Below are 16,829 nucleotides of genomic sequence, written 5' to 3' on the forward strand. Positions count from 1 at the left end.
GAATAAACATAAGTTTAAAATTAAACGTGAAAAAAATTGGTATGAAGAGGAAGAAAAGTGAACTATTTGTTAATTAATATTGTTTATAACAATTGAAATAAATTATTTTATGCTTTATTAATGGTTTGATGGTCATATTGGATTAATTTCAACAGACAAAATTTTGACTTTTGCGAGGATTCAATTATTTAAATATAAAAAAAAATAATTTATTAAATAATTGAATATTTCTTAAAATTGAATTTTTAAAAATAATTTTAAAATAATTAATTAATTAAAAATTAATTAATTAATTAAAAATAATTTTTTAAAATAATTAAATTCTTTCGGCGAATTAAAAAAAAATGTTAATATAATAAATTCAATTTTCTATCATTTTATTTAAAATTGTATAAAAAACAATTTAAATTCTGCCATAAGCTTTTGTTATTTCTGAAAATAATTGAATTCTTGCAACGAATTTTATTTAAAATTTGTTTAAAGAATTGAATTCCTGTGAAGAATTTTATTTGTGAAAATAATTGGATTCCAGAGAAAAATATTATTATTTATAAAAATAATTAATTTCTTGTGAAGAATTTTATTCAAATGTTTTTAAATAATAATTATTGAATTTCTCAGAATTTTTTAAAACTTTAAAAAAAAAAATTAAATTCCATCTAGAAATTTCATTAAAAAATTGAAAATAATTGAAATCTGACAAAGAATTAAAGTATTCTATAATCAATTTTATTATAATTTTTGAAATTTACAAAGCATTTTATCAAAATTTTTTAAAATAATTGAATTCTCGAGAATATTTACTTATGAAAATAATTGATTTCTTGCGAAAAATGTTATTCAAATTTTTTTAAATAATTTGAATTCACATAAAAAAATGTATTTTTTGTGAAAATAATTGAATTCTTAAGAAGAATTACATTGAAAATTTTATTAACTAAATCTTGTAAAGAATTTTGTCAACATTTTTTTAAATAATAGAATTTTTAAAAAGAATTTTATTTAAATTTTTTGAAATAATTGAATTTCTCAGAACTATGTTTTTTAATTCTCTGAATATATTTGAATTTTTTCGAGACATTTCATTAAAAAATTAAATTAATTGAATTGGTTCGAAGAAATTTATAAAAAATTGGTAAGTAATTGAATTCCTGTGAAATTTGTATTAAAATTTTGTTTAAATAATTGAATTCTTTTGGAAAATGTTATTAAAATAGTAGATATTAAAAATAATTTCTAAGTAACAATTTTATGATAGTTCTTGAAGAATTAAGTTATTTAAAAATAAATTAAAGAGAGAAATTAAAATTATTGACAGAAATAGAAAAAATTAAAGTTTTTGTATTAGAATTTGTGGTAGTTTGATAGTTTATGAGGCAAACAAAAAAGACTCTAAACTTCAGAATTTTTTTATAAATTCTAAAGATTGAATTTTTTACAGTACTTTTAATAAAAATCCCTGACCAATTCTAATTTCCCTGACTTCCCTGACCTGTGGCAACCCTGGTAATGTATGTAACTTTAAACTTATATTTTTATGGACTTTATAATATAGTATATCTGTCAAAAATATTAAACATTCCATTTTTTTTGCTACTTTTTTACTGTAAATTTTACTTCAAATTTCATAATTTCTATTTTACTTCAAAAACTAGAAGCACTCACCCTACAGATACAAATGTTTTATTTTTTCACAAGAAACTGGAATTAACTATTGTCAAACATTTAAAGTAATTTTATTTTTTGAATTATCCCTTTAGAAAAAAGTAGTCGTGGTCTCAGGTCAAAGCACATTTTACGACGACGCATTTTGAATTACGTTTCGACAATGAATATTAAATTTCAAATTAAAGAAAACAATCATTCCTTTCAAGAAAAATACATATTATCAATATTTCTTGTGATTCGAATATGAAACTTGTGTCGTTCAAAGTTGTTGCTTGTTTCGTCAAGTGAACTTTGATTGGCGAGACAAAACCGGAAATGAATAAGTAGAGAATTATTTATTCAAAGTAAAAATGAACTTAATTTCAACTGAAACGTAACTTCGAATATTGAAAGACGGGAGGAAACTGAAGTGTTTAAGTCACCTTGACAAGTTTTTAATGTAGTCAGTAGAAAAGTAATTGGAGGGGCACAACGGATAGTAGAGATGATAAATAAATAGAAAATTATAACAAACTAAAGAAAATAAATAAGAAGAAAAGGGCATTTCCATGAAAACATGGACATAGAGTTGAAAATTTAAATTCGGTTATGGGAGATAAATAAATTAATCCCACTGAACATAATACATCTAATTTTATTATCCAAAAAAGATTTTCAAATAAAATAATTAAAAACTATATTTTAAGACTTTTTTTTATACATTATGAGTACAAGTGTAAATTCACCTTCAGGGTTGCCACGCTTTTGCTCATTTCAAATTCCCTGACTTTTCCAGGTTTTCCAGATTAAAAAAAGGAATTTTTCCAGGTTTTTAAAACTACATTTATATTTTACAAAATTTTTAAATCAAACCTTTTTGAAATTAAACATCTTATAAAAACTTGTTATAAAACATGAAAATATCGATCACTCCAATGCAATCGATATCTTCATGTTTTATAATAATTAAAAATGTTGGACTGATAAAATCATCATTTTATACCTATTATTATTACAAGAATATTGTTACTGTAACTTATTCAAAATTACTTTCATTATTTTAATTCAATTATTGTTTTCCACAATTTTTGACTAAAATTCTTCTTTACAAAGTGTAAATTAATTATTATTAATAATTTCTGAAAAATTTCTTTCAACATTTTCAAATCCTTTTGTTTACAATTCAATTTTACGAAATTTCATCGATTATTCAAGTACTTGGAAATTCTTCAATCAAATATATATTAGAAAATAAAAACTTCAAATAACTTAAAAAAAAATCAATTCAACTTTTACAAAAAAATTAAAGCTACACATTTTTAAGTTAAAAGTATGAAAAATTCAAACATTCAAAGATTATAATTTGAAACCTTTTTAAAACTCAATTATTATCTAAAGTTTTAACTGAAATTCATATTTGAATTAATTATTATTAGAAAATTCTACGACAACTTAATTATTTAAATACAAAAAAAAATAATTTATTGAAGAATTCAATGTTTTTTAAAATTCAACTCTCATTTAAAGAATTTTATCAACAAATTTTAAAATAGGTAATTAAAATTCTTTTCACGAATTTCAATACCTAAGATTTTTAAGAATAATTTCATTTTTCGAGAAATTAGATTAAAATTGGAATAAAAAAAATAAAATAAAGTTATTGAATTATTGCGAAGAAATTTATCAAAAATTTGTAAATAATTGAATTCCTGTGCAATTTTTATTATTTATAAAAATAATTAAATGTTTGCGAAGAATTTCATTAAAATTTTATTTAAATAATTGAATTCTTTTGGAAAATATTATTAAAATAGTAGATATTGAAAATCATTTAATTGAGAAAAATTTTTGAAAATAATTGAAACTTTGCCAAAAATTTTATTAAATTTTTTTAAAAATAATTGAATTTTGGAGAAGAATTTTCCTAATTATAAGGATAATTGAAATTTTGACGAAAATTAAAAAAAAAAATTTGAACATAATTGAATTTCTCTAAAGAATTTTATTACTTTTCAAAATAATTGAATTTCTGCAAATAATTTCCCCAAAATTCAATTTTTTGGGTTTTTTTTAAGTAAAATTCTTCTATAAATCCATTTTTTTAAATAATTAATTCAATATATTCCAAAAATTTCATTCAATTCAATTTCATTGAATTGAGAAAAGTTTTTGAAAATAATTGAAATTTTGTCAAGAATATTATTATCATTTTTTTAAATAATTGAAATATTGCCAAGAATTATATTAAAATTTTTGAAAATAATTGAATTTTAGAGAAAAATTTTAATATTTATAAAAATAATTGAAATTTTGACTGTAACTTTTTTTAAACTTTTGACCATAATTAAATTTCTGCTAAGAATTTTATAACTTTTGAAAATAATTGAATTCTTGAGACGAATTTTTTAATAATATTTCTTTTTTAAATACCTAATTATTTTTAATACAAAAATAAATAATTTATTGAATAATTGAATGATTCTTAAAATTCAATTCTCATAAAGAATTTTATTAACAAATTTTTAAATAATTGAATTCTATTGACGAATTTTAATAAAATTTTTAATATAATTACATTTTTCGAAGAATTCGATTAAAATTGTATAAAAAATAATTGAAATTTTGCAATGAGTTTTATTATCTATGAAAATAATAATTGAATTCCTGTAAAAAATCGTATTACATATTTATAAAAATAATTAAATCTCTCTAAACATAAATTGAATATTTTTGAAAATAATAGATTTATTGCGAAGAAATTTATAAAAAATGTTTAAAATAATTCATTTCTTTTGGAAAATTTTATTAAAATAGTAGATATTGAAAATTATTGACTGGAGGAGAATTTTTGAAAAAAAATTGAATTTGTTAAAAAGAATTTTATTAAAGTTTTTGAAAATAATTGAATTATGGAGAAAAATTTTAATATTCATAAAGATAATTGAAATTTTGACGATAAATTTTTTAAACTTTTGACCATAATTGAATTTCTGCGAAGAATTTTATTAATTTTGAAAATAATTGAATTTCTTTGATGAATTTGAATAAAATTTTTAAGAATAATTATATATTTTTCGAGAAATTCCATTAAAATTGTATTAAAAATAATTGAAATTTTGCGATGAGTTTTATTATTTATGAAAATAATTGTAAATCTACAAATTTTTTGATTATTTATGAAAATAATTGAATTATTGCGAAGAAAAATTGTAAAGGCAACTCTTTTAAAATTGAATTAAGAAAATTGAATTAAAGAAAAATTAGATTTCAAGAATAAGCACAATAACTTTATAAAACAATAATTTTCCAGGATTCCAATCAAAATTCCCTGACTTTTCCAGGTTTTTCAGGTTTCCAGGTTGCGTGGCAACCCTGACTGCTATATGCGGTTCATTTTTACGATTTTTAAAGAGGTTTCTGAAATTATTTCTTTATAAAGTGTATGTGAGAAGTGAATAGAGAAGAAATGAATGAATTTATTTATCATAAAAAACAAGTTAAATGAATTTGAAAAAAAAGAAAAATACAAATATAAATTAACGTGAAACTTGACAATATTTTACAATTAAAAACATAAGTTTATGAGAATATGTTAATAAATGGAAATAATTTCTGCATTATAAATTATTTCTAAAAATAAAAAGATATTTAAAATTCAGATACAATGAAGATGAACAGAAACTAATTGCGACTGAGAGTGTTGGTTATTACTAATTATAACTGATCATTATTATGATGATGTCAGGCTTTGCACTCGATAATTAATTAAAAAAAAGTAGAAAAAAGTAGATTTCAAATTGATAAGAAGAAGTAAAAAACTAGCTGTCGAAAAATTAAATTTGACGACTGAAAAAATACAAAAGTTTGATTGTTTCCCTGACTTTTTCCATATTTCTACAAAAAATATTAACTAATAGTTCTGAAGAAATTCAATTATTTCGAAAAATTTAAATAAAATTCTTTTAAAAATTCTATTATTTAAAAAAATTTTGACAAAATTCATTAATACCCGTGTGGAAAAGTGGTGTTGGCCCACGCCGGGGGCCCGCATGGATCGCCCACATCCATGAGGGGCCCACGTGGGTGATCCAGGCGAGGCCCCTCATGAAAACGACATGCTGATCGATGAGGGCGCCCGCATGGACGATCCATGCGGGCCCCTCGCGTGGGCCCTCAAGGATTCGCCCTCATGTGAGTTCAATATTTTCAAAAAAATGTAAATAATTTTATGTGAAATATGTGTTTTTCATTGTTTATAATCATTCTAAACATTAATTTTGAAGTAATAAAAAATTATTTGAGGTTTGGACTTAGAAATTTTTGCAAGTCAATGATGTGGGCAATCCATGCGGGCCCTCGGCGTGGCCCACATGGATCAGCCCTCGTCGGCCCCCGCCGGTGGCCCTCACGTCGTGTGGGCTTGATAGGGGCTTTTTCCACACGGGAACTTCTAATTTGATTAATTTTTGGCCTATTTATGAGCATAAAAAAAGTATGTAATGTCTGTTATTTTTTTGAAAATTAAATTATAATTATGGTGACTAACTTCCCTTTAAATTTTCGAAAAATTTAAATAAAATTCTTTAATAAAATTTAATTATTTTTAATAAAATGTAAAGAAATTTCAATTATTTCAAAAATTTTCAATTATTTCTTTATAAAAATTCAATTATCCTGAAACAATAGAATTACAAAATTTCAAAAATCTTATTTTTCAGAGTTTTAAAAAAACTTTGCGAAAATTGAATTTTATTAAAAAATTTTATATACTCATCTTTTTTTAAATTAATTAATAAAAATTTGAATCATTAATCTTCTCCCTAAGAAACATGAATGCATTAGAATGTGACTCTTTATAAAATTCAATTATTTATCAATTATTAAATTAAAATACTTTGAAAATTCGATTTGTTGAATAGTTTTTAATGAAATTCTTTAACAAATTTAATTATTTTCAGTTGAATTTCACAAAAATTCTATTAATTCGATAATTTTTTAATAGTACATTATGCAACAAGGGAGGTATGTCCGAGTTTATGTTTCGAGCACAATATTGAAAAACGAGTCGTAGCACGAGCGAAGCGAGTGCTACGACTCGTTTTTCAATATTCTGCGAGGCAGGGCTCGGAACGACTTTAATAATAAAAAAAGTCGCTTTAGTCGCATAAATCCACAACAACAGTCACAAAAAGTCGCATAAAATTTGCAAAAAAGTCGAAAAAAAGTCGCATGGAATTTTAGAAAAAACGACAAAAAGGAAACACGAAATTGTCAAAATTGTAAAAAAATCACATTTCTCGACAACACATACTTTAATATCAAACAGTCCAGAATAAAATTTAATAAAATTCAAAGCAAAATTTTAATTAGGTATTTTTAACATTTTTTTTAAAATTCTTTTTAAAATGTAAAGTATTTTTATAAATAATAAAATTCTTCTCCTAAATTCAATTATTTAAACAAAAATTTAATAAAATTCTTGTCAAAATTTCAATTATCTTTATAAATAATAAAATTCTTCTCTAAAATTCAATTATTTTCATAGGTAATAAAATTCTTCGCAGAAATTCAATTATATTCAAAAATTTTTTTTAAATTCTCGTCAAAATTTTATAAATAATAAAATTCATTATGGAAATTTAATTATTTTTAAAAGTTCTGATAAAATTCTAATACAAAATTCAATTATCTTCAAAAGTACGAAAATTCTTCGCTGAAATTCAATTATTTTCAAAAAATTATTTTAAATTCTCCTCACAATTTCAATTATCTTTATAAATATCAAAATTCTTCTGCAAAATTCAATTACTTTTAAACATTTTTAAAGAAATCTGTTCAAAATTTCAATTATTTTTATAAATAATAAAATTCTTCTCTGAAATTTAATTATTTGTAAAAATAATAATAAAATTCTTGTCAAAATTTAAATTATCTTTATAAATAAAAAGATTCATCCTAGAAATTCTATTATTTTCAAATTTTTTTTAAACTCCTCGTCAGAATTATATTTATCTTCATAAATAATAAAATTCATCCTGGAAATTTAATTATTTTCAAAAGTTCTGATAAAATTCTTTGCAAAATTCAATTATCTTCAAAAGTAAGAAAATGCTTCGCAGAAATTCATATTTTCGAAATTTTTTTTAAAATTCTCCTCAAAATTTCAATTATCTTTGTAAATATCAAAATTGTTTTGCCAAAGTCAATTACTTACTAATGTTTTATAAATTTCTTTTCAATAATTCAATCATTTTCATAAAAATAATTAAAAAATTTTTTTTATTGTCTTATAATATAAAATAGTGATTTTATCACTCGGTCATCTTTAATTGTAATGAAACATGAAGACATCGATTGCTCCGAGTCGAAGACTCGGAGTGATCGATTTCTTCATGTTTTATAACAATTCTTTATAAGTTGTTTAATTTCATAAAGGTTTGAATTTGAATCTTTTGAAGAATTTTATTTCCTATGGAAAAATAATAACACAGCCCCACAAAAAAAAAGTGTCGTGCGCGGCAGACCAGACTAGTCATTTCCTATGTATTTTGACGCGCTGAACACGAATCCGAAGTCCGTTTTGCTCCATCACGTCAGGATTTTTTTCTAACCTCAAAAAATCTGTCGGATTTTGAGAGGTAGGCTATTTTTTCTTAAATTAATGGATTTACTTCAAACTTGGTAACTAGGGGTTTTTTGGGTCGCTGATGACAAATTTGAAGTTAGATTTTCAAAATTCAAAATGGCGGCTCCAATATGGCGGACGAATTTTTTAAAAGTTAATGGATTTACTTCAAACTTGGTAACTAGGGGTTTTTTGGGTCGCTGATTACGAATCTTAAGTTAGATTTTCAAAACTCGAAATGGAAATTCTTATATACATAAGTAAGGTATTCACGTCCTTTTATGGTAGCGCACTCTTTTGTCCTCAAAGGATCTGTGTAATGGTTTTCGTTTCAAATTGGTGCCTCCAGGTACAATATCCCTTTTCAGCATCCAACAGTAGTCGGACATCATATTTACATCCCATCTTCCTTGATAACGACGCTCAACTTTTTTAAGATCTTGATGGAATCGTTCTCCTTGTTCTTCACTGTAATCTCCCAAATTTTCAGGGAATCGATCCTGATGCGAGTCTAAGTAATGCATCTTTATGCTCATTAAGCATCCTAACTTACCAAAATTTTTAATCATATCACTAACTATTTGCTCCCAATTTTCACTCTTGTGATTACCCAGAAAATTTTCGACAACTGCTTTGAAACTAAGCTATGCGGCTTTCTCCTTTTTATTCATCTTGGTGATAGATTGCTCATCTTTTAACAATTTGCGAATTTGTGGTCCGTCAAAAACCCCTTCTTTTAGTTTCGCATCAGATTTTTCTGGAAACTTTTGTTCCAGGTATTTAAAACAGTTTCCTTCTTTATCTAAGGCTTTGACAAATTGTTTCATTCCTCCTAGTTTCGTGTGTAAGGATGGAATTATCACCTTTGAAGGGTCGATTAGGAGATTTTCTATTATATTTTTTGAACCTGGTTCGAAAGAATTTCTTTTTGGCCATTGTTTTTTAATGTAGTGATTTGATCGATCTCTACTGTCCCACAAACACAGGAAACATGGTGTTTTTGTAAAACCTGATTGTTGTCCAAGTAGTATGCTTAAAATCTTAAAATCTCCACAAATTTGCCAGTTGTGTTCTCGGTATCTAATTTTATCCAAAACTAGTTTCATATATTCATAGTTTTCTTTCATTTCCGTTGAATGCGCTATTGAAATTGGAGCATAAATATTAGTATTATGTAGCAGTACTACTTTTCAACTTCTTTTCGAAGAATCAATAAATAGTCTCCAATTTTCATCTTTGTATATATTTGTTTTTAATTTATTCATGAGTCCGACAACATCTGAGCAATATACCAACGACGGATTTTCATCTTTTGTAAAATATTGTCGGCATTCTTTTTCTCTGTCTCGATAAAAGCTAGCTGTTGTGCCTTTTGATAACAAGTTTTTCTTCTTCAACACTGATGCTAGGTGTTCTGCACAATCCTTCGGCAATTTTAAATCTCTAATGAGATTGCTAAGTTCTTCTTGGTTAAACGTTTGTCGAATCTTTATCTCCTGTTCATCATACGGAAGGTAATAGTCGTCCTCATCATCGGTTCTCATGTCTTTATTTTCAAAATCTAGAACATCTTCAGTTGAACTGTCAATTTCCAAGGTTTTGGGAGAAGAAGGTGGATTGCATGAAATTTCTGGTTTTTTTTACAGTGGGGACATTAGCATACAATATGTTCTTTTTATTTTTGTTATTATATCCTTGCACATTGGTGTTGCAAAAATAACAATCTTTTTGATTTAATGATTTTTCCCACAAAGTTGGCTTTATAAACTTCAGTTTATCCTCTTTTTTATGATTCCAACGAGTTAACATTGTGTAACAGGAACTGCAAATTTTGTGTGGAACAAAATTTTTATCCTGATTGGTTATCTCAAGATCAAAATAATCTTTGTAGATCTGTTTGATATTTTCATTTATTGATTTACGATTTTTGGGGACATCGAATTGTCCACATATGTAACAAAATGCATCTGCATTGCTGTCGCATAAGTGTTCCGACGTTGTTACTGCAAAATTAAGTTTTGAAGCCTTTGAAGTTTTATTATTGTTTTGATTTTAAGAAGCCATGATTTATGTGAAAACCTGCACGTTAGGGATCCTGGCCCGATCGCAGGTGAGTCCGCCGTCCTAGGGGTGATAACCCTCATACCTCCCCAGGCCTAAGTATGAGAGCTTTCCGACTTTGACGAGGACAAAGTCAACTCGTCGTCGGACAAACTACGGCATCATCCTCACACCCTAACGTCCCCCTGCAGGGCAGCGCGCCTACGCTGGCTTCGTTACTTCGGTAAACAGGAAGCGAATCATTCTACACATCTCCTTTCGGGGCAGTTGTCATCGCCTACTACATTTATCGAAGCAGCAGGATTAGTATTGTGCTGAAACACAATAAAAGTGCAAAGCGTACAAGGTAAACAATGTATTTTTAAGGAATAAGATAGTGAAGGATAGAGGATATTAAAGTTCCTTTTTATCTCGTTGCTTAAAAATTTATTATTTAACTTTTACATCTTATTGTCACATTATTACCTCAATGAAAAAAGTTTTGTGCATTTGCCGAATTGATCTCTATGATGCAATGAGACCCAACTGTCAGTTCTTGAGAGTAGTTCATTACAAAACAAAAAATTACAGTTCCCGCTACACAACACTCTACCAAAAAATCTTTCGGAGCAGCCACACGGAAAAAATTTCTGTGCACTGTTTATCTCTATATGTGCACCAATGGTCCTTAATTACAGTACAAATCTTACACTTTGAAAAGGGATCATATACGGCCCTTTTTAGAGACAGCAAACGCACTTCCATCGGACAACCTCTGCATCAACTGCACTGGAAGTGAGACAAGCGGTGCACGGACATTTTTTCCGTGCAGGGGGTTCAAAATGTGAAAGTCTGACTATAGATTCGTAATCAGTGACCCAAAAAACCCCTAGATACCAACTTCGAAGTAAATCCATCAATAGTTAAAACATTCGTCCCCCATATTGGAGCCAACATTTTAAATTTTGAAAATCTAACTTCAGATTCGTAATCAGCGACCCAAAAAACCCCTAGATACCAAGTTTGAAGTAAATCCATTAACTTTTAAAAAATTCGTCCGCCATATTGGAGCCGCCATTTTGAATTTTGAAAATCGAACTTCAAATTTGTCATCAGCGACCCAAAAAACCCCTAGTTACCAAGTTTGAAGTAAATCCATTAATTTAAGAAAAAATAGCCTACCTCTCAAAATCCGACAGATTTTTTGAGGTTAGAAAAAAAATCCTAACGTGATGGAGCAAAACGGACTTCGGATTCGTGTTCAGCGCGTCAAAATACATAGGAAATGACTAGTCTGGTCTGCCGCGCACGACACTTTTTTTTGTGGGGCTGTGTAATTAAATATTTATTTAAAAAAGAAGTTATTGATGTTTTCGAAAAATTTGAAAGAAATTTGTAAATAAATGTAACCAGATCATTTTTTTGACTAAAACTTTTTCCTTCAATTTTCTAAAAATTTTAAAAGTTTCACTTTCTAATTGACAAATAGAATTTATAAACATTTTTTTTCATTAATTTTTAAAAAACTTTAAATTTTATTAAAGCAATTGTAATTAAGAAATAGAAATGATGCAAATTATTGTTTCCTTATGAAAATTGAGAATTTCCTTCAAAAATATTTAGAAACGAGATAATATGTTATGTTTTTTTCCGTAAAGAGAAGAATGATTTTGTAAACAATATTTTTAACAAAAAAAGATTTCTGCCATTTACAATTTAAGTCGAAAAGTAATTGAAAAATTTGAAAAAAGTCGATTAGTCGCATTTTTTCACAAAAAAGTCGAAAAAAGTCACATTTCCTTACAATTAGAAAAGTCGAAAAAAGTCGAAAAAGTCGCACAATCCGAGCCCTGTGCGAGGTCATAAACGAGGTTACCTCCCTTGTTCCATACTTTACTTTATACAACAAAGGCGTATTATGGTTACTCTATGCTACCTGTACCGGTGCATGCTAAGTTCTCCCATATAACCCAGCTGGTCAATAAAGTAACCATTATTGCCCTAGGGAGATAAAGGGTACTTTATTGACCTGTGAGCGGTCAATAATATACCCTTTATCTCCCTAGGGTTATAATGGTTACTTTATTGACTGCTGGGTTATAAGGTTGAACTTAGTACGCGCCTGTACAGGTAGATAAAGTGACCATAATACGCCTGAGTTGTATACAAATTTATTTTTACATACTATATTTGAATCAGTGACTGATTTTTTACAATCAAATTAATTATTTTCAACTGATTCAAATTTAGAGAACAGTATAAATATCTATAAAAATTAAAATAAAAAGCGATTACAAAAAAATTAAAATAATAAAAATGTTTTTAATTTGGTGAAAAAATTCCCGGTTTGGCATAAAATTCCTGGCTTATTCCCGGTTTTTTCCGGTCAAATTAAATTCCCGGCTTTTTCACGGTTAGTAGTCACCCTGGGCCTGGGAAAAATTAAGCAATATTATATAAATTTAAAAAAATTATTTATTTGTAAAATCTTTACAGTGATTCGTTACTTTGAAAAGTTTATTTTGTTCATTATAGATTTGATTTAAAAAATTTATTTACAAAATTAAAAAAAAATTTGTTTAAACATTAAAAATTCACATGAGTATTAAATCTTTATGATAGTTAATAATTAATTTGAGAATAACTGAACTTACACTGCATATGCCAGCATCTCCAGATAACGTTGTTTAGTCTGATTTTGTCTTTCCATCTCAGTCTGATTCCTTTGAATCGATTCCACTTAGGCGATGTCAACTTCTGTCTGGAACAAATTCAGATCATATTCACTGTTTTTTTGTTTGTTTATTTGAAATATTGATGAAACAATATTCTTTTCTTAACTACCTAATTGCAAGTATTCAATTTAATAAATATTTTTGATTTTAATAAGAAAATAAAAAATAAAAATTGAAAGATTATTCAGTCATTGGAAGATTTTCACCCCATTCTTTGGCTATCTTCTCAGAAATTTTCCTTGGCATTAGACCTTGCTTATTCCGTTTTATTCGACTATTTTAATTTTTCCAAGATTAGATAAGAGAACAGAAGTCATAATTGTAATTTATCCATAAAATATATTATTTCCTGACTATTAAGAACAAATTATATTTTTCGTTTCTAAATATAATATGATAATAATAATTAGCATTTTGAAAATAATTTCATTAACAAAAGTTTTATCATTAGAGCAAATTCATTTAAGTTGGTGCAAAACTGTAGTAGACATTACAATATCATTATGGGCCCAGGGTGGGATCCGGTCTGTCGAAGATTAAATATTGTTTTCAACATTATTTTTGTTTTAAGAGACTATCTATTATTCACGTAGGTATCTATTTATTGCTAAATTTTTCAATAAATGTAGACAGCAGTTAAAAAGTAATTAAAGTTATATTACAGGGTTACCACGCTTTTCCTCATTTCAAATTCCCTGACTTTTCCAGGTTTTCCAGGTTAAAAAACAGAATTTTTCCAGGTTTTTAAAACTACATTTATATATTTATAAAAAATATAAATTTTATTATTTTTAAATTTTAAATATTATTTTTATTATTTTTAAATTAATTTATTTTTAAATTTTATTATTTTAATTTTAATTTTTAATTTTACCAAACTCCCTAATTTCCAGACAAAACGATTTTTTTCCTGTTCTATTACATTTATTTACGAATTTCTTTAATTGTAAAATTATTCGAAAACATCAATAACTTCGTTTTTAAATGAATTTTTAATCATTATTATTTTTTTACAGAAATTAAGATTTTCAAAAATCTTAAATTTAATAAAATATAATAATCATTAAAACTTGATACTATCATTATTTTATATAATAAAAATATTGTTACTGTAATTTCTTCAAAATTATTTTCAATTCAATTCTTCATTTCTAGAATTTTTAACTAAAATTCTTCTTGAACTCAATTTTTTTTATAATTTTTGAATAAGTTCTTCTTTAGGAATTTTTAAATCCATTTGTTTACAATTCAATTTTACCTAAAATAATTCGATTATTCTGACATTCTTCAATGAAAAAAATTAGAAATTAAAAACTTCAAATTTTAAAAAAAAAATTCCATTAAACTTTTTGAGAAAAATTAATACTAAATTTCCTTAAAAATCTTGTTAAGAATTTAATTATTTTTATAGATAATAAAATTATTCGCAGGAATTCAGTTATTCTCAAAAATTTGAATAACATTCTTCAAAAAAATTCAATTATTTTTAAAATTGACAAAATTCTTCGCAAGAATTCAATTATTTTCAAAATTGATAAAATTCTCAGCATGATTTCAATTATTTTCAAAATTGATAAAATTCTTCGTATAAATATTCAATTATTTTCGATATTAATTTTTACGTAATTTCGATTATTCTGACATTCTTCAATTAAATATATATTAGAAAATAAAACCTTGAAGAATTAAAGAAAAATTCAATTAAACTTTTTTAAAAAAATTAATTCTACAGAATTGTTAGTTAAAAGTATGAAAAGTTCAAATTTTCCAAGATTTTAATTTGAATATTCAATAATAATCTAAAATTTTAACTGAAATTCATTTTTTAATCAATATTTACTAGAAAAACCCACGAGAATTCAATGATTGAAATACAAAAATAAATATTTTATTAAATAATTGAATGTTTCTTGAAATTGAATTTTCATAAAGAATTTTATAAACAAATTTTTTAATAATTAAATTCTCTTGACAAATTTTAATAAAAAATTTTAAGAATAAGTTCATTTTTCGGAAATTTGATTAAAATTTTAATTAAAAATAATTGAATTTCTCCTAATAATTTTTGAAAATAATAATTGAAATTTTCTAAAGAATTTTATTAAAATTTTAGAAAATAATTAAATTTTGGAGAAAAATTCATATAGATTACACAGGCACACAAAAAAAAAAGTGTCGTGGCCGAGACACTACAGTAGTATATTCCCATGTATTTTTGGCCGCTGAATCCGAATCTGAAGTCCGAATGCTCAAATTGGTTCTTTTTTTTGAGTTATACTCAAAAAACGACTCAAAACACGAATTTGAACCAAAAAAATAAAAAATTTTTTTTGTGACATGACAATAGCATATTTCCATGTATTTTTTCCCGCTGAATCCGGATTCGAAGTCAGAATTGACAGATGTGCTCAAAATTATGAGCTAAACTCAAAAAACCGAATTAAAATGACGAAAATGAAAAATTTTTTCTGTGACATTGCAAAAGTATATTCCTATGTATTTTTGCATGCTGAATCCGAATTCGAAGTCAAAATTGACAGATTTGCTCAAAATTTTGAGATAAACTCAAAAAACCACTCAAAAAAGACTCAAAAAACCGAATTAAGATGAAAAAAATTTTTTATGACACTACACTACTATATTCCCATGTACTTTTTCCCGCTGAATCCTAATTCGCAGTCAGAATTGACAGATTTGCTCAAAATTTTGAGATATACTCAAAAAACTGATAAAAATGTAATTTAATATGAATAAAGGAAATTTTTTGCTATGACACTACACTAGTGTATTCCCATGTATTTTTTCACTGTGATTCCAAAGTCAGAATTTTCAAAGTGGCTCAAAATTTTGGATTTCATTAAAAGTGCTCAAAAACATGCATGCTTGTACCTGTAACCAGGGTTTGAGTTCTAAAAAATTTTATGTCATTCTGATAATTCTAACTTCGAATTTGTATCCAGCGTATATAAAATTCATGAGAATACACTACCGAATACCAAAAGAATAAACTCTTTTGCATTATATTAAATTTTGAGCATTTTTGGATTTAACTTAAAATTTTGAGCCAATTTAATAATTTTAACTTTGAATTTAGAAGCAGATATAAAAACATGAGAATATACTAATGTAGTGTACTAGCAAGAAAAGTAGAGTTTCTTGACTTTAATTTTTGTAACTTAACAGATTTTCTTGTGTGTCTCAAAATTTTGAGCCATTAGAATAATTCTGACTTCAAATGCGAGATCCGAGTGTAAGTATATATGGAAATACTGTAATGTAGTGTCATAGCAAAAAATTCCCATTTCTTTATTTTAAATCGCTTTTTTTATCACTTCTTTGAGCTTATCTCAAAATTTTGAACAAATCTGTCAATTCTGACTGCGAATTAGGATTCAGCGGGAAAAAGTACATGGGAATATAGTAGTGTAGTGTCATAAAAAATTTTTTCATCTTAATTCGGATTTTTGAGTCTTTTTTTAAGTGGTTTTTTGAGTTTATCTCAAAATTTTGAGCAAATCTGTCAATTTTGACTTCGAATTCGGATTCAGCATGAAAAAATACATAGGAATATACTTTTGCAGTGTCACAGAAAAAATTTTTCATTTTCGTCATTTTAATTCGGTTTTTTGAGTCGTTTTTTGAGTTTAGCTCAAAATTTTGAGCACATCTGTCAATTCTGACTTCGAATCCGGATTTAGCGGGAAAAAATACATGGAAATATGCTATTGTCATGTCTCACAAAAAAATTTTTTAATTTTTTTGGTTCAAATTCGTGTTTTGAG

The 16,829-nt window shown here is 25.7% G+C and overlaps 1 protein-coding gene across 3 annotated transcripts in view; it reads right to left on the reverse strand.

Moving 5' to 3' along the window:
- LOC122504803 (MLX-interacting protein) overlaps positions 1-16,829 on the reverse strand; it is a 98,415-nt gene that overhangs the window by 28,523 nt on the left and 53,063 nt on the right. For all 3 annotated transcript variants that reach the window (XM_043616057.1, XM_043616055.1, XM_043616056.1), the window contains exon 3: positions 12,967-13,073. In XM_043616057.1, the coding sequence (XP_043471992.1) occupies positions 12,967-13,073 (107 nt within the window). The remainder of the gene's footprint in view (positions 1-12,966; positions 13,074-16,829) is intronic.

This window comes from Leptopilina heterotoma, unplaced genomic scaffold, assembly GCF_015476425.1.
Source record: "Leptopilina heterotoma isolate Lh14 unplaced genomic scaffold, ASM1547642v1 Lhet_32, whole genome shotgun sequence".
NCBI lineage: Eukaryota > Metazoa > Arthropoda > Insecta > Hymenoptera > Figitidae > Leptopilina > Leptopilina heterotoma.